Source organism: Phyllopteryx taeniolatus, chromosome 3, assembly GCF_024500385.1.
Source record: "Phyllopteryx taeniolatus isolate TA_2022b chromosome 3, UOR_Ptae_1.2, whole genome shotgun sequence".
Taxonomy (NCBI): domain Eukaryota; kingdom Metazoa; phylum Chordata; class Actinopteri; order Syngnathiformes; family Syngnathidae; genus Phyllopteryx; species Phyllopteryx taeniolatus.
Window position 1 is genome coordinate 11,664,569 of NC_084504.1, and position 18,906 is coordinate 11,683,474.

At 42.0% G+C, this 18,906-nt stretch overlaps 2 protein-coding genes and 1 non-coding gene across 5 annotated transcripts; 2 read left to right on the forward strand and 1 right to left on the reverse strand.

Moving 5' to 3' along the window:
- Nucleotides 1–4,887: 4,887 nt before the first annotated feature.
- Nucleotides 4,888–9,127, reverse strand: LOC133475832 (L-rhamnose-binding lectin CSL1-like). 3 transcript variants are annotated; one of them, XM_061769277.1, is made up of 7 exons: nucleotides 8,932–9,127; nucleotides 7,071–8,862; nucleotides 6,763–6,798; nucleotides 6,646–6,696; nucleotides 5,338–5,479; nucleotides 5,104–5,255; nucleotides 4,888–5,036 (listed from the first exon to the last, which is right to left on the reverse strand). In XM_061769277.1, the coding sequence occupies exons 2-7, from the start codon at nucleotides 7,144–7,146 to the stop codon at nucleotides 5,017–5,019; spliced, it is 477 nt and encodes a 158-aa protein (XP_061625261.1). In that variant the 5' UTR covers nucleotides 7,147–8,862; nucleotides 8,932–9,127; the 3' UTR covers nucleotides 4,888–5,016. The 3 variants fall into 3 exon arrangements, with proteins under 3 accessions (XP_061625261.1, XP_061625259.1, XP_061625258.1); XM_061769275.1 differs by having other exon boundaries at nucleotides 7,071–8,887; XM_061769274.1 differs by having other exon boundaries at nucleotides 7,071–9,127.
- A 258-nt stretch (nucleotides 9,128–9,385) lies between these two features.
- LOC133475898 (small nucleolar RNA U13) lies at nucleotides 9,386–9,486 on the forward strand. Its single transcript, XR_009787985.1, has one exon. It is a non-coding gene; the product is annotated as a small nucleolar RNA U13 (small nucleolar RNA).
- A 575-nt stretch (nucleotides 9,487–10,061) lies between these two features.
- mak16 (MAK16 homolog (S. cerevisiae)) lies at nucleotides 10,062–18,777 on the forward strand. The gene is made up of 9 exons (XM_061769247.1): nucleotides 10,062–10,255; nucleotides 10,501–10,550; nucleotides 12,589–12,698; nucleotides 12,796–12,860; nucleotides 14,190–14,341; nucleotides 16,746–16,875; nucleotides 16,958–17,077; nucleotides 17,160–17,225; nucleotides 18,250–18,777. The coding sequence occupies exons 1-9, from the start codon at nucleotides 10,241–10,243 to the stop codon at nucleotides 18,475–18,477; spliced, it is 936 nt and encodes a 311-aa protein (XP_061625231.1). The 5' UTR covers nucleotides 10,062–10,240; the 3' UTR covers nucleotides 18,478–18,777.
- The last annotated feature ends 129 nt before the right edge of the window (nucleotides 18,778–18,906 follow it).

Sequence of the window (18,906 nt, forward strand, 5' to 3'; positions counted from 1 at the left end):
CGAAACAGCACTATTTTTGTATGCAATCCTCCGTGGCAGGAAGAATGCTGTGATGCTTTACAATCAAATTAGACCAATGCAGAAGGTCAAGGATTTATTAGTATGAAAGCAGATTATCAGTAAACAGTCGGTAAATTTGTTTGAGCTGTTTTGCAGCTGATGGTGCTAGAAGCACTTGCGGTGCACGGTGGAGGGTCCGGACTCGTCATAGTCGTTCTTGGTGACCCACCGCTCCTCGAATGAGGGAAACGAGGCCAGTATCGAGCCCCCAATCCACACTGAATACTTTCTCTCCAGGGGAGTGATGATCTGCAATGATACAGAGGATATTTTAAACAAGAACCATCAAACTGTTTCCAGACAGTCTTTCTTTAGGTGCCTTCTACGTTACACCTTTGTAACCAGGTAGCCACATAGGCTTTGTCATTAACAATACACGACCCTAGTGAGGATAAGCGGTACAGAAAATGGATGGATGGATGGATGGATGGACTTTCACACCCCTGTTGCCCAAGACAATGGAGGCCTATAATTTGGCCTCCTTGATCTAAACTTTTGTGGTGTTATTAGATTTCTGTGTCAACCGTCTGTCACTGGTCACCACCTAATGATGACTTGGATGAGGAGGCAGGCCTGAGCGGAAAGTGAGTGTTTGCTGGGATTGTGTTGCTGCGCCTATTGTTTGTCAAGTTTTAACTCATACCTCTGGAAATTCCCCTCCAACTGTTCAGAGACCGTACCTTGCCCAGACGCAGGACACTTAGAGTCCTCAACCTGGAGCCAGGCCTCGTGAAATTTCTCATAGGCAAGTGCCTAGGACCCCCGACCGCCAGCCTGAACAAGCCACACAGGTTGCCAAACTGAGTCACCTATATGTTCATTTTCCACCTCAGACCTCCGGCATAATTTTGCCTTCAACCCGAACGGCAGGGTAAGGGGGATAATGAGCACCTTCATTGCTAAGACTACCGCTCGGTGTTCTGGTAGCATGGTGGTTTTGCCAATCCATCAAACACCAATTAGTTCCCTGGTCTTAGTTTTTTGCAGTGCAGATGGAAGCAGCCTGTACTTAACTGAGAATATGTCAGGCAGTAAAAGGAATACTTCAAGATCTCCTAAATCCCACTGACAAACCTTCCTGCTCATCACCGCAAACAAGGTGGCTGGCCTGCCGGGGTAGACCAGATTGTTAATACCTCAAGGCGCTGGATTTTGTAGGACTGTCATGGTTGACAGGTCTGTACAACATTTCTTGGAAGTCGGTGTCAGTAGTACTGGATTGGAAGACTGGAATGATGACCAGGGGAGCCAATCCCAGCTATCATCGGGCAGGAGGCGGGGTACACCCTAAACTGGTTGCCAGCCAATCGCAGGGCACATACAAACAAACAACCATTCGCACTCACATTCACACCTACGGGGCAATTTAGAGTCGTCAATTAATCTACCAGGCATGTTTTAGGGATGTGGGAGGAAACCGGAGTGCCCACAGAAAACCCACGCAGGCGAACATGCAAACTCCACACAGGCGGCGCCGGGGATTGAACCCCGGTCCTCAGAACTGTGAGGCAGACTCTCTAACCAGTCGTTCACTGTGCCGCCTCAATAGCTAAACTATCATTAAATTTAATTTTCTAGTTCAAGTGGTTTGGGTTAGCTTCACATTATGTGGTTGACAGGTTTAAACGTGTATTCATTGTGTTAATGAGAGGATCAAGGAGAAGGAGCTTAATATCAGAGTGTTAATGCGTCCAGAGTTACAGTATATATCAATATACATACAGTATATACATTGCATGCACACTATATACACATTCACACAAGCACAGAGTTGAGCATGTGGCAGTGTACACATCTTACCTGTGTGTCTGTGATGTGTTCAGGTATGTCTCTGGTGCATTCAGGGCTGTCTCTGGTGTTTTTAGGTGTATTCCTGGTGCGTTCAAGTGCGACTCTGGCGTGTTCAGGAGAGTCCCGTGTTCAGGAGTGTCTCTGGTGCTTTCAGGTGAGTCTCTGCTGTGTTTATGTGTTCTTTCTGGTGCGTTTAGGTGTAATTTCTCGTGTGTCCTTCTATGTTCAGTTGCGTTAAAGTGTGTGTATGTGCATCTCAGGTGACTCCCTCGTGCGTTGTAGAGGGTCTCTGATGTGTTCAGGTGCGTGTCTGGTGCATTTAGGTGTGACTGGCGAGCCCAACTTTGTGTAAATGAAGCAGCACGGGTCTGTTTGTGTTGTTTTGGAAGTTTGGGGATGGGGTGAGGCAAACAGCTGCTGTGCTGCACTTAACATGCCAGGTAAAGGAACCTCAGGCTGTCTTACAAATTCCTCCCTGTCCGTAGGAGTGTTTTGATTGGCTATCAGACAGCTACAAAAATACAAAGTATATGAGCATACAAGTAGGTTATTTGTTTGATCCACATTAACATCTGCATGTGAACTATTTATAATTCATGTAAATATGTACATGCGTTGTTATTGTTATGTCATTTTTTTACAGCCAATGAGAAGCCACTATTTCCTGCCTGTATGCAAAAAAGTGTGTTGTTAGGCCTCTGGGGGAATGTGTGGGGCAGGTACTAGTTGGACCAAGTCGCCTTGTAAGCCTGTCTGTGTGTGCGTGCATGTGTGCGTGCATGTGTGTGTTGGGGAAAGCATGGCTGTTTACACCGCAGAGTTCCGTGTTGTTAGTCTGTAAAATTGTCTTCATACATGTCATATAATTCTCAAAAGTTAATTGTAAGGTTATTTGCGTATGTGGCATGTGATGTTTTTGTGTAATGATTGCGCATTTCTTAGCATTTGTTGGCTTTTTGTCTCCAGTAAGATAAAGGAGTCATCGGCACAGAATCTTTTTATTGCCAAAAGGACCTATAGTTATGATTTTTGAAAGAGTTTTATTGTGCCTCTGGTGCATTCAGGTTTGTCCCTGGTACATTATGTTGTGTCTCTGGTGTGTTCAGGTGAGTTGAGATGCGTTCCTGGAGGGTTATACAGTATTTGCAGTGTCCCTGAAAATGGGAGCTATTCTAAACAAAATGACTGTCATTCCTGAACGTAAATGTGATGTTTATTTTTGTTAGATTAATTACCTGGGGAACCAATGGAGGGCTCCAGTGAGATGCAAAACTACACACCACAACTAATGCTGCATTCCAGGTTTCTGGGAAATAGGCCAGTTTCCAGGGATGCACCTGATGTACACACCAAACACAAAAAGAAGGCATCAGGGATGGACCTGAAAGCACCACAGGTGCAATACTGTAGAACGCAGCAGGGACGCACCTCAACACAAAACAAACACATAAAACACACCAGAGACACGCTTGAATGTGACACAGACAAAATAGAACACACTGGAGACACAATCAAATCTAGCTGAAACCGCATTAGAAAGCACCTAGAGATGCACATGAATGCACCACAGAGACAATAGAATGTACTACGGCACGCCTGAACACACTATGCATCTGATTGTGCATTGCGTGTGTGCGCGTGTGTGTGTATGTGTGTGTGTGTACATATTTTGTTTTGTTCTTGTCACAGTCGTCAGCTGTCCATGAGCCTCAAGCAGGTGTTTTGATTGCACAACCTTTTTCTCCATTCTACATTCCAGGCTCCAGGATCTGGAAGATCCGTTTGGGGCTAGGCCCCTCACTCTTTGTGATGTTCAGGTGTAGACCACGTAAGTAATCTGCATTCTCCAGCTGCGACCTGCTCCAGGCACTGCTTTATTAGAGGGCTTATGCATGCCTCTCAAGGACGCCTGCAAGAAAAAGAACCTCCAAAAGCTTCTAAGCTGGCCTTGCGAGTAACAACATGCAAAAAAAAAAAAGAAAAAAAAGCTATATGTAAAAAGGAGGTACCCACACAGTTATAAAGACAATAATAGGTGTATTATTTTCAATGCATTAACTCTCTTGGGCATAAACGCAAGAAAATGTGTTGTATTACCACCAAATGTACCCTCCAGGCTATAGAGGCAAGAGTGTGTGTGTGTGTGTAGTCTTACCAATGTGTGTACCCACATGAACATAAAGACAAGAATATGGGTGTATGCTTACCACCGCAACATGAATGTGTATTGTGGCTGCTGGCTCCTTTGTTGGGCCCTATTGGTGGCTGGGGCCCCCATGCTCTCTGGTTATCCAGTGCCTGTGCCCCTCCCTTTGGCACTGGTCAGGTGGATGCAGTGCATTCACTAATAAGTTCCATAGACACACTATAGGCTTGAATTGCTTGTGCTGGGACCACTAATAACAACACAGGTTATACTAACATATCAACTCACAGGTTCTTACAGGTGTTTAGACATTAAAATCCCACCGCACCCTTAGTCAGTAGCACTGTCTTGCTCATTTTCCCACATCCTGTCCTGCCCTTTTCTGTCTTCTCTAATCTTGTTCTCTTGGTTAGTTATTGCATGTCCTCACCGGGTGTCCCCCCAACCACAAATAATAACACGATTTGACTGTTGTAATGTTACTTGTGTTCAAATACCGAGACTGTCTCACTATTGTTCTGCTGTGGTTCTCTACCCCAGTCCCCTTGTCTACTCTGTCCTTCTGTCTGTCCCCTAAAACCCTTTTCTGTCCGGCTGCATTTTCAATCAACAGCAGTGTAATTTAAAAAAATTAAAAATAAACAGAGGGAGTATTTCAAACACCCCTGTTGCACAGCAAAACTGTTCCAGCAGAAAAGATCCACCATTCTGCAAGGCCTTGCAGATGAACAGAACAGGGTTTAAAAAAAAGTGCATTGTCTTAAAATAGATGTACACAACAGGGCATGAAAGTGTGTGTACTCACACTGACTGATGTGTGTATCCACAGGGACGTAAATACAAGAATGTGTGTTGTCTTCATTAGTTATTAAAACATAAAAAGACATAAGTCAATGTGTGAAATTATGTTTTATTCCATCTTCAATAAACTACACTACGACATCATGATCATCAAGATCATCATCATGGTCATCATCATCCTGCTCCAACAGGAAGTGAGGTCTCCATGATGAAAACGCTCAGGCAGTGCTGTCGTCACCTACAAAACAACACAACAGCTCAGTGTGTGTGCGTGCGTGTGTGCTTGTGTGTGCGCACGCACGTACAGTCAGCTTTGGCGGGTGCCGGTGGGGGTGGTGGCGGCGCTTGTGCGACGCAGGTGTAGGCCACCTCCAGGTATCGTGTATTCTCCTTGCAGGGATACTCTCCAAACACTACCTCGGTGACGGGAACCTCGCAGGACCGTCGGTTCCCGCAGCTTAAGGCGACACACAAACACACACACGTCAGACAGCGTCACTTCCTGTTTCCGCTCAGGTGTATGCGTGTGGTCTTCTCACAGGTCCTCCACCACCATCTCGGCCCACGGGAAGGAACAGAAGACGCCCTCGCCGTCATCAGGGTGATGCTTGCCTTCCCCGCAGCGTGTGCCCACGCCCACTTTGTATAGAATGTGGTCCAAGTGGATCTTAAAGCCCGACTCTGCACACGCACATACACAACAGAAACATTAACACATCTGTTCACAGACACACACAAAACACACTCACACATGAACATATTTACACAAAACACACACAGACACACGCACACAAAACATATAAGGACACACAAACACAAAAATCACACGCACACACAGAAAATGCCAAACACACAAAACAACACAACACAAAGGCAGTGCTGGAAATATTACAGTACTTTGGACATGTAGTTGGTTACAATTACAACAGGGGTTTCATCGAAAAAAGTGGATTCAAAGCAAAGATCATTATTCTGGAAATAACCACATATTTTTTCTTTCCACAAAATGATAAACCGAAAACAAAACATGATGAAATGTAAATACATAATAAAGGTTGTTTGTTGCATTATACATATGTGAACAGCATGTGGGAAAACATGATACCAGGTTGACCTCATGACAAATGCGCACAGTTTAGACAAAATCCCTTTGTATGACAACCCAGATAAGTGAATGTGGCATAAAAAGTTTTTAAAAATGATAAAGTTGAAACTGTTCAAAAGTCAGCCTTCTTTTATGTGTTAAAAAATGAGTCTAACCTTTTCAAAATCTCAGACAAACTAATAGATTACACCACAAGCTGGGCTTTGAGGTCATATTTGGGAACAATATGTTACGTTTGAGAGTATGGCAGAATGGCACAAGACCAGAGAGAGCCAATCACAAGTATCAGCTTTAGAAGGAGGAAATTATATGGGAAAAAAAACAGCACTTTTGCAGCTATTTTTCAAATGAAACTAAAATTGTAATCATGGAAATTTCCAAAAGCAACTGTAATTGAATTACAGTACACAGTATATCCCAGTATGTAATACATACATTTGGTAATTTAATGAATTTCGTTACATGTAATTAGTTACTCCCCAACACTGCACACAAACAAACACAAAAATCACATGCTGAAAAAAAAATAAAACTGACATGTAAAGATGCACAAAAATACACAAAGACAAATCATACATCCAGACAAATCATACACACAAAACACAAATATACAAAACATTAAAATAATGTGCATACACACCCATGCTCAGAAAAAAAACATGCACAAAACAGACGCAGATAAACACACATGTACGTACGTACGTACGGTGTCATATAAACAAGAATGTGTGTATTTTATTACCACATGACATCACAGCTGTGTCATTGTGACACGCATAGACCACTTCGCCCTCTGAAAAAAATCATCATCATCATCATCAACGTCACCAAAATCATTTTGTGTTTATATGAAACTTACCAGTCGTGTGAGAGAGGAAGTAAAGCGCAGAAACCACTGGAAATTAAAAAAATAATAATAATAAATAAAGCACATATACACACACACTTAATTTCATGTCATATTCTTATTTTTCCTAAAAGAGATGTTTCAAAAAAAATGGTTATGAGCTGAAGGGTAGTAAAATACAACTAGCCTTGAGGGTTAAAAGTGAAAAACACTTAATATACTAACAAAAATAAATTGCTGTTTAATGTAAATGCATTTTTTAAAAGTGTGATGATGTCATCAATGTAAACTCAATGTTAAAATGTTAGCGGTATACTCACAGGCCAAAGCGAGCATCCTGAACATGATGGCGGCGTCTTTCACGCAGGCATCCAGTGAAGGCGCCAATGTTAGCATCGCGGCTATTTAAACATCCGCGGTGGGCAAGCACACACACGTCCTAAGCGCGCAGGCTAGCCGTTGCCACCGTAGCCGCCGGCTAGCCGGCTGGGCCCCCTCAAACAGATGTGACGAGCGTGTCGAAAACTGCACCACGGCTCCATAAAGTCTAACTTTTCTCTAGCGTCCAGCTGCTTCAACACGTTACGTGACAGATGCTACCACGATGACACCTGCAGCTACTAACCAATAAGCTCTGTTAGTATAGCATAAAACCTGTTAGCATCGAAACTGTTAACATAAATAAACCATTGTTGTACCTTATAGAAAAACCTCAGCATTCAAATTTGAGCAAGGACGTTGTTGGCATCAAAACTGTTAGCCTCCAAACTTCAGCGGGAGGTTGTAAGCGTCAATACGATTAGCATTAAAAAGCATGGAGGTTGTTAGCAGGGTTGGCACTGAGTCATGAAACCTCTTCGCCAATGTGGCTAAACAGTATAAAAATCTCCCAGCCACACGTGTGTAGTTAGCCGCAACATCACGTGTGTTTTAGTGGCTAAATCTTTAGCCACACTTAGCCAGTCCTTGTCACTGGGAAGCTGATAAGCTTTAACAATGTGAGCCCAATTAAAACTACCTCGTCATGAATCAAGAGTAGGGCTGAACGATTTGGGAAAATACTCATAATCGCAAGGTTTTTTGTTTGCTTGTTTCTTTTCAAAAAAAAAAAAAATTGCGATTGGCATTTAGTATGTGATTTTTCAGGAGGAAGTTTGCTATCTTCAGCATTATTCACTAAACACACAAAAAAATATATTATTACATAGTAGTGCCAACACAACATTGGATATAGCCAACAAATAAACAACTCTTTCCTGTGGGATGAATTGATATGAAGAACAAATCTTTATTTGACTATTGAATTGTAAAAAGAAAAACCTTCAGTCACAGTAAAATATTGACTGATTGATTTAACTTCATACCTTGTGAAAATTGAACACTGTATAATGATGCCCTTGCCAGTAGCGGAAGCACTGCTGTCAGCGTCAGCCGAGCACAGAGATAAAGTGGAGAGTGACATGAGTGACATATAAAAGCGGTTCTAATGGTAAACTACATTAAATGTTGATTAACGTTCTTATCAATTATAGTAAGTGATAAATTGATTCACTTGTTATATGATCATCCTGAAAAAAAAAATATATATATATATATAATGAATAGAATATTAGATAGAATGATCTCAATTTCAAACATTTTAGCTGAAGATTAACATTAATATTCTAAAACGTTTTGGGTAAATATTAGTAGGCTAACTTTAGCTGTCAGATAATTGTAAGAGATTTTCAAAGTAGGACAATTATTATTGTTTTAATTTGACTGCAATCCTTTTATATATATTTATTTTATGTGTTCTTTGTATATGTGCTTTAGAAAATGTACAGTATTTATCATTGTTGTTTCAGTTGTCTTATATAAGCTAACCTTTAACAACGTTTTTATTTGAAAACCCTTACTAGCTTATAAACTCCACTCTTAACCCCAGGGTCCTAAGTGTGTTTTTACCCAAACCAGCTGATTGCTGTACTTTTTAGTGCTTTTAATATTGTTTTTTAACTCACTGTAGCGCTTTTAAAATTCCTTCCAATTGTTTTTATCCCCTGCGATTGGCTGGCGACCAGTTCAGGGTGTACCCCGATAGCTGAGATGGGCTCGAGCACGCCCGCGACCCTAGTGAAAATAAGCAGAACAGAAACTGGATGGATGGATGGATATTTTCTGCTGCATTTCCTTACTTACTGTGTTCTTTATCATGTGTCTTTCAGTTTCACAATGACGTCACAATCAGGTTTCAAGAATAAAAAATAAAAAATAAATAACGATCCAGAGATTCCGGAAGAAATAATTGCGCCCATAGCTGGCCCGTGTCCTAAACAACTGTAATTGTTTGACACCGTTACATGTCACAGTGATGCGACTTCTATCTCGCGCATGCGCAAAGGCCAGCCGCGACGTCGACAAATTCCTCTCAGGGTTAGCGTTGACCCACAATGCACCACGCCGGCTGGTGACCGTTTACTTCACCTTCTTCTCGTGAAACAATCTCGTCACGTCCTTGCGCGGGCACGTTTGGCAATGCGTAACGGTGATGTGACGTCACAATAACGCTGCGCCGAAATTTTAAATGCGCAGACCATGAGTGTAAAAGCTGGGTACCTGGTATAGAAGGTGTGAGCGCCGTGTGGTCGTCGTGATCTTTCTGGTTCATGCAAGTGATGATTGGTGTGTTCACGGTTACTACGTGAGAGGTACTGGCCTGATCTTGTTACGCATTGTGCCTTAAACCATCTGACCATGAGCCATTTTTTTTTTTATGCAAATATGTAGCGCATGACTGGTAGTAGTAAATTGAAATGCAGCCTCTGACACATCGGATTAATTCGAATGCTTTTATGTCCAAAAGTCTATTGGAGGGTTATCCAACAAATGAGACATCAACATTTATGTTTGCGGATGTTTTTTTTAATTTGTATTTTATTTTTTACCCTTATTATTAGCAATGTAAAATACTTCTTTAACACGCTCTCTCTAAAAAAAATATATATATGCAATAAAAATCTGAAAAAAAAATATTTCCCTATTTTACAGAGAAGTGTTTGTAAGGAAGCATAATGACATATTCACTGAAAGTTTTCCAAAAGTGTGAGCAGATCCAGAAGTGTTTCTGGATGGTTTCCACAAAAAGAGCAATTTACAATGGAGTAGGGCGCGTCCTGCCTGGAAAATTTGTGGGAATCCTAATAACTCATGGTGGGCCGTAAATTGACATTTCTTCCAAAAAAATCAGTGCTCGCCAGAAGGATTGGACGGTTGTGCACTTCGTCTGATCTCGCGATGTTTGACAGTCTCGCCGTGGAATTCCGAGACCTCGCGATATCTCCACGTCTGTCGTCGTGCGCAAATAAAGATGGTGGCTCTCGTCCGGTCCATGTGCTTCGTGTGAGCCGAAACCAATCCATTTCAAGTCCGTTTAAATAGATATCTTTCTTTCCACGCCGCTGGAGAAGAGGAGTGACGCTGTGAGCGGCGCGGGGAACAAAAAGTCAACATGCAACACGACGACGTCAGTGTTCCAATACTTCTAGTTAGATAACGTTAGCGTGAAATTTGTCGCGTTATAACTACAACAAACATTTATTGTTTGTGTATAACGATAACCTTACTTTGACGCCTTATTATGGCCTTTAGTAGTAATTAGGAGGTTTCGCGTGATGAGGGCTTCGTTGTTGCAAATGTCTTTTTCCAGCTACCATGGTACTGAAGTTCCATTTCTCTCCTCGTGTAACCTTGTGTTTTGTGTCAATGCAGGTCATTTGGGACATTATAGGCAACAGGCAGTTCTGCTCTTTCAAAGTCAAGTAAGTTTCTAACACCTTCAATTAATTTGCTCTAAAGTGTAGGGGTCACCAACCTCTGAAACCACTACCTCATGGTACTGATTAATGCGAACGACTACCAGGTTGATACACTTCTAATAAAATTAACAAATTTGCTCAAATGACCTTTAATGTGATTATCAATTCATGATGTTCATTTACGTAGGTATGTTACTAAAATGTTCAAAATACCTTTGTATCAAAATAGATGATGTTGGCTAGAGAAGTGATATGAATAGGATAGGAATTAAGGATTTTATGCCACTTTTTATGTCAAAAATGGGCCCAAATTGTCTTGCGGAGAAATCATTGTAAATGTTTTAGAAAATTTGTGACCGAAACCTTGACTCTTTGGCAGAACAGTGCCCCTATGTTAGTCTTGTTAGTTGAAAATGGGATGTTTAAACAGGCCATTTTCAGATCTTTCAGTGGCATCTGCTCGAGCCATCTCATTTTCCAGGTCAAACTGAGAGTGAGTGCATCATCAGAACTTCACAGAAAACAATAATAATAGTGAATCACGTCCATATAGTTTTTTATCATGTCTGAATCCTATGAACGTGTGATTTTCGATGCTGAAATCGAGGAACATTTTCATCTTTGTCAAAACTGCAGAAACTCATGAATTAAACATTTTGAAAACACACAGCCACCATCCACACACAAATGTAGTTGTGAATATTACTCCGCAGCGGACTAATATGCTGGCGCATCAGCCTGAGGTTCTGCCTGTGCGCTCGGGACCGGGTTTGGATAAATCACAGGAGTTGACAAGACCAGTAAAAACACTTCCGCCGCTTCTGCTGTTAAGAAGTAACGCTACTTTTACTCCATTACGATGATCTAGATGTCGATCGCTACTTTTATCAATTGCTTATTTATCAACTATTTCGTGAGCGAGACTACGACTTAGACTTCCTCATTGGTGCCGTTTGCGCCGATCCAGTTTAAGCATTAGGGACGTTTAAGTCTAGTTCACCAATCAAAACGACACAAGAAAGTCACATGACCTCACACAACCTCTTCGATTGGGCTTCACGGCCATCGGTATTAAAACTAGATAAGCCAGCCCGGCTGATCGTCGTGCCTGCATGGTGGCCATGTTGGGATGGTCGTCGTTACAAAGAGGGCAAAGATGCGCAACTTTTCGTGTTTCCATTTAGACGAACAAAAACAACAGCTTTCCTGTATTGTAGTATTTGTCTGGCGCTCTCTGCCCAAACGTGGATTCCAGCTCTCTTATAACTTGAAAAAACACCGTGCAGTAAATCGCAGATGTATTGTTGTAGTTTTGCCTGCACACACACGTGCGCACACACACACAGAGCAACATAAGAATTTGCATTTTATTTTGTAAGTTAAATTTTTTTTTTAATTGATGTTCATGCTGTGGTTAAAAAATCTGAAGTTACTCACTACATACTCAGTATTTGAGTAATAAGTTCACTGTGTACTTTTTACTCGGGGAAATTTTTTGGAGGACTACTTTTTACTTGTCACATTATTGTCAAGTAACAGTATTCGTACTTGAGTACAATATTTGGCTACTCTACTCACCTCTGGAGCAGACATCCTGTATTGCTACTCTTACATTTAAGCAACAATTTTGCTCATCAAATCAGCCCGTGTCGTATTTGTTGCACTGGTCTTTTGTATTTTCGCGTTGAGGTGCTGCGGGTCGTGGCCCTGGTTGTGGTCCCGAGTGGAACAGCGAAGCACACGTAATATCGGTTAGTACATCTTGTATTAATTAGGAAACGCGCCTACATTTATCTAATTTGTTTACAGATGTTAAAGTTAAATGTATTCAGTGACGGGCCGATGTTATGGATTATGTCACAACACGGAAAGAACTAACTTCAAATTAATTGTTAATTAAATAATAATAATAAATTGACAAAGAGGAGTAATGATAGCAGTCAGTGTCAGCACAAAACCTTCAGGCTTCTGCTAGAAAGCTAGAAAATATCAGGGAAAGCCTACTAGAATAGCAGAAAATTATTTTTGTTGTCTTTTTCAGGACCAAAAGTCAAACTTTCTGTCGCAATGAGTTCAACATCACCGGTTTGTGTAACCGCTCGTCGTGTCCGCTGGCCAACAGTCAGTATGCCACCATCCGGGAGGAGAAAGGTACAGTGCAGCGAGGAAGCGAGTTGAAACGCTGCCGTGTTGAAATGTTCGGACTGCGCATATTAACCTGATGTGATGTTGTATCCCGGCGACACAGGTCAGTGTTTCCTCTACATGAAGTTGATCGAACGGGCAGCGTTTCCTGCCAAATTGTGGGAGAGGGTGAGCCAGTGCAATAACTCCATATTTGTTTGTAAATATGCACAAGGGAACATATCCATAATTAACTGTACTGCAGTGGTGTGTATAGACTTATTGCAGTGGACCCTCTTCTCCTTTTACTGCCAAAGTGAGAAGAATTGTTTTGATGCACATTGGCTACTACAGTGACATAAGATGTGCACAGTGATCGCTCAATGATGGTGCCAAAGCCCTGTCAGAATAAGAATAAGCGCTACATCTCCACTGAGACAAGACTTGTACATCAGAGAGGAACAAAGTTTAACTAGGGTTATTAGTGGAAATTTCGTAATTTGAACGTTACGGGACAACCGGGACTATTGTCCCCGTTCCAGTCGGTTCTTGATTCTCGATGCCCAACCCTGCACACACTACACACTTTCTTTGATACCTACACTGTACATACTCTGCACATTGGGCACACTCATTTCGCATTCAGGGGACCCTGGGGGACTGGCACGGTGAGGCGGGCGCCGGGCCGGGTGCTGATACATATGTGCTGGTTTCCAGTCTGTTCCTTCCTCATTTTCCTACATCCTGTCCTACCCTTTTCTGTCCTCTTATCTGGTTCTCTTGGTTAGTTATTGCATGTCCTCACCGGGTATAAGGAAAGGAAAAACGGCTAGCGGAAATTGCCCCAAAATGCAGAGGAAACTCCACCCTGTGGCGGCCCAGCCAATACCAGGCGTAGCGACACCCCCGACTTGGAGGAGAACTGCAGCACACTTTCAAAACAGCGCGCATGGGTGGCGCTCGAGTATGAAGGCAAACCGCCTGCGGGATAGCCACAGTGAAGTCAGCGCGGTTGCCGTCCACGCGCGTATAAAGAAGCCTTAACTGTTGTAATGTTACTTGTGTTTAAATATCTAGACTGTCTCACTATTGTTCTGCTGTGGTTTTCACCCCGAGTCCCCTTGTCCACTCTGTCGCCCTGTCTGTCCCCTAAAACTGTTTTCTGTCCAGCTTCATTTTCAATAAACATCAGATTAATTAAAAAAAATAATACAAATGAAGCAGAGTGAGTGTTTCAAACTCCCCAGTTGCACAGCAAAACTGTTCCAGCACAAAGGCATACAGATCCACCATTCTGCACGGCCATGCAGCTGACCAAGGACAGGTTTTTAAAAGAGAAAAAAATAAAATAAAGGACTTAAACTTGATTTACTTAAATCTGCAGATAGCCTGTTACAGCACCAACTTTTGTATTGGCCTTTGTCGTCCTGTCAGTGTTTCCATGTTGTGAACTGTGTAGTGTTTAAAAAAAAAAAAAAAAATGATGCTGATTGTAAATATCAATGTGTGTGTATGCAGGTGAAGCTGAGCAAGAACTACGAGAAGGCTCTGGAGCAGATCGACGAGAACCTGATATACTGGCCTCGCTTCATCAGACACAAATGCAAACAGCGCTTCACCAAGATCACGCAGTACTTGATCCGCATGCGCAAGCTTGTCCTCAAGAGGCAGTAAGTGCGCTGGCCGTGCAGCTTCTTCTTAGATGGGCATATTTTTAAAAAGGTCTGGAAAGTGTCTAAAAGGTCTTGAAAGGCTTAAATTGGATGCAAGTGGTTTTAAAAGGTCTTAAATGGAAATTTAATTAAAGGGTCTTAAAGTTTTAAGTTGGAAATTTGATCAGCGTAAACTTAAAGGTTGTGAGTTTGTTGGAAGGGATCTTAAAAAGGTCTTTAAAGTCTTTGATTTCAAATAAGTTGTCTTGAATTTGAATACAAAGTCTTACATTTGATGGAAATGATTTTGTGTGTTAAGGCCTCTCTATACTCACGCGCGGGCGACGGCACCCGCATTGAATCACGTGACCGATGCATTGGGCCGCGCAGAATGCTGCAGAGATCTCTCGTGATTGGTCCATTTTAGTCACATGCTGTGATGACGTACTCAGCTTTCCCCTTGGTTCCACATACCGGCGCCACGTTGATTGATTTTGCAATATAATTAAACGCATCATCTGGTCAGCTAGGTCCATTTGTTCTAGCAGGCACTGTTCCACGGTCGCCATTGTTGTTGCTTCGGTCCTTGTTCCAGGAAGTACAAATGGCTACTGGAATTGGCCATAAAATGCAGAGGAACCTCCATCTGGTGGTATCCTGACCAATACCAGCCAGAGCGACACCCCCGACTTGGAGAAGAACTGCAGCACATTTTCAAAACAGCACGTGTGGGTTGCGCTCGAGTATAAAGGCAAACTGCGCACGGGATCGCCGCTGTGACGTCAGCGCGGTCACCGACCGCGCGTGTATAGAGAAGCCTTTACTCGAAAACGGGTTCCGACTTAGAACCGGTTCCAATTGACCGATTCCATTGGAATTGTACATCTCCAACAATGGCGGTTCTCCTTAATACTTTAATTTCCCCGCACGTCGTCACTTCGCGGTACGTTGCATTTACAACACACACTTCGCAATACGCCTAGGTCCGTCATAAAAAGCAATATTCAGCTTGCCGAAGTTGTCGATTGCTGACTTCTCCAGCGGGAAAACTTTCCTCTTTTACTTCCTGGTAGGCTGCCACGTCAGCGCTTCCAAATTTGGGCACGCTGCACCGGGGCACTGTGGTCGCCGCCGCTGTGTCACGCAGTCTTTTCCCACTGAGCAAATGCAGTGTGAAAAGGACTTTAGCCTCCTACCTTACTCCGTACAAGTCGATAGCCAAAGCTAACGAAATTAAACCAACAGCGGGACCACAGAATGGCGTCAAAGAACAAGGGCAACGACAGAGTGACGCTTCTTTGCCAGATTATTATGTCCAATAATACGCGGACAACAACTGTGCGCTAACGAGAGCTTTATTCATCAGAAAAATATGAAGCCGCGCACCAACACGTGATACTTTATGGCACTGTGTCGTTGTCATTGTTGTAACGCTTGTCAGAATACAGCATACGGCCAGTGTGTGTAAATAACAGATATTGTAGATGATGGTGTTTATCGCTGTAAATAACGAAAAATGCATTCACATGAAAACGGTCAGTGGCGCTAAAACGTTTTGGGACCCCTGCCTTTATATAAAAAAATAATAAAATAAAATAAATTATATTGTGCGTTATTTAATTAGATATGCATTTGTTTCAAGGATAGCCCCTTGCAATGCAGCTATTTTTTAGGGGGTCCTTTCAAAATAAAATCACCAATATACAAAATAGTTAAAGGTAAATAAAAATCATATTACACAAGCACAACGCACACACACTTGATGCTCCCCTAAGCTTAGCCTCACACCAACCAGCCAATATTTATACATAATAAACAGGGTACACAGTATCAAGGCACAAGATAAAGCATTGTTGGAATGTCATTGCTAAGTAAATATTTTAATTTTGGAATTGATTTCTTCTTTAAAGCATTATTATTTTGTGCTATTGCAATGCCTTGATTTTAGTGAGGTAAGTACAGTCATTGGCATTAATGCAGTTGTACTAATAATTTCTTAATGGGGCTTAAATGACAATATAAAGACGTAAATAGAAACTCGGTAAAATGTACACCACTCAAAAAGGCTTATCAGACCCTGCTCTGTTATTTGCTAGGAAAGTCTTGTGCAGACATCATTTTGAAAAAAAATAAAAAATTTGCTATGGAAGACTGTGTAGAACCACTTTTTTCCCCACTCATAAAACTACTCAGGAATCATTAAGAGACTTGATAAGGAATTGGATCAATAAGCAGAATCGACAACAGCATTGATATCGATATCTTATCAATTCCCAACCCTACTTCCGTCCTAAATTTGATGTAAGATGTCTTGTAAAGGTCTTATTTGCCTTGAGTATTTAAAGTCTTAAATTTGATTTTAAAAATAAAAGTCTTAAAACTGGATGTAAGTGGTCTTAAATCCGCATTTGTGGTCCCCCAGGCGGAAGCTGGTTCCTTTGAGTCGTAAGGTTGAGCGTCGGGAGAAGCGCAAAGAAGAAAAAGCTCTGATCGCGGCACAGTTGGACAACGCCATCGAGAAGGAACTGCTGGAAAGGCTCAAGCAAGGAACGGTAAGTAACAAGCACTGCCGAACCATCCCGACATACCGCCTCAAACGTGGCCCCACATTTTAATGCTGTCTTCCCTTTCCAGTATGGCGACATCTACAACTTCCCCATTGTAGCCTTTGACAAAGCTCTGCAGCAGCAGGACGAGGAGAGTGAGGAGGAGGAGGAGGAGGAGGAGGAGGAGGAGGTCGAGTTGGATGATGAGGTGAGCGCAGAGATCTGGTTTGAGGCGCACAATGGCTGCCAGAAAGTAGGGGTTTACATTGATGGATGGACTTCCTGTGCAGGACGTCGGCAAGAGGGAGTTTGTCGCTGACGACGAAGTAGACGAGTGCGACCTCAACGACTTCGAGGTACAAACGTCATCAAGTGACACTTTGGCGGTGCCATGAAAGTGCGACGTTTGCCTTTCACCTGTGTGGCTTGGTAATACAGTGAAATCAGCGAATAGACACTATCGCCTCACTCCATTTTTAATTTTTTTATTTTATTCCCTATAGATGCCACAACATGGCAGCAAAGCACTACTTTTGTTAAATGATCTCAACACACCCAAATGCTACAACATGCCAAAGCACTACTGTTTGTTCAAATGAAGCTCCTCAACTCCAATGTTGTTCCTTGGCATCAAGATGCCAGCGAAGCACGACTGTCTAAATAAAGCTCCAACTCACTATAACAGTTCCTTGGCACCACTTTTGTGTGAACGACTATCATCAACTAACAAATGTAGTTTATTGGCACCAAGATACCAAAAGATGGTACCAGAGCACGGCTTTTCTGTACATGATGCTCCTCAACTCACTTCAAAGTAGATCCTTGGCATCAAACTGCCAGCAAAGCACTACTTTTTTCTCAATGAAACTCTCAATTTACTTTGGCATTGTTCCTTGCCACAAATATGCCACTAGATGTCAACAAAGGAATGAAAGTATCACATTAAATAAAGGAAAGCAATAATTTTATTGCTTTGAAAGCAATAATTTTATTGGTTTGGCCCAAGCAAAAAACATTGCGGTCTTTCGTTCGCTGCATCGCAAATTTTTAAGCAATCATGTTTTTACAGTATGCAGGCATTACCTAATTACAAACTTTCACCTTCCGAACATTTCAGACATACAAGCACTATCAGTGTAAACTTTTAATATTTTTAATTTGGAAAAGGGAATGGTTTGAATCCGTGGAGAAATGTGTAAGGAGTAAAATGATGCCTGCAATATGAAATATTTTTGGGGTGGGTACAAAATGTGTGATTTCTCATCAGCATTCACACCATGAAATCCTGACATCAAATGTATCCAATTTTGGGAATTGAAAAAAAGGTAGAATCGGATAATCTTGTGCTCAGGCCTACAACTTTGTCGCGTCTTGTTTCAGGACATGAACAACTTGAGGACGAGCAGCGACGAGGAGGATCCGGAGCAAAGCGACGAGGAAATGTTAACTGACGATGATGAAGACGAAGTTACAAAGAGGAGGAAAAAGTCACGTGACAAAGGCAAATCTCCCGCCAACGGCTCAGTGGGGCACAAGAAGCGAGCGTACGTGGAGATAGAGTACGAGCTGGAAACAGAGCAGCCAGCTGCGAAGAGCCTCACGACTTAGTCATGTCTGTCTGTCAATCAAACTGAACTGTCACGGCAGGATTTCAACCTGCTGCAAGTCATGGGACTAAACGTATCATAAATCGTCCGAAAGATGTTCACAAGCAGCAGTTTTTTAAAAATAGAAAATCTGATTAGTCCATTGTCAAATATTTTTACCCATGATGCCTCAGCAACGTTCAGAGTTACGATGCTAATGCTAAGTTCTAAGTCACATTGCATCTGTCTTTATTAAAAAAAAAATGACTTAAGCGCATCTTATGTTCAAACCATTTTTTTAAATTAAAATTTTCTTTAAGTACTTGTACAGCTCTGGATATTTGTTTATGGAGTCCACAATGTTGACATCTATAAATAGCAAAATCCTAGAAACTGGCAGTTTTTCAGTGGTCTCACATTTTTATATATAATATATATATATATATAAAAT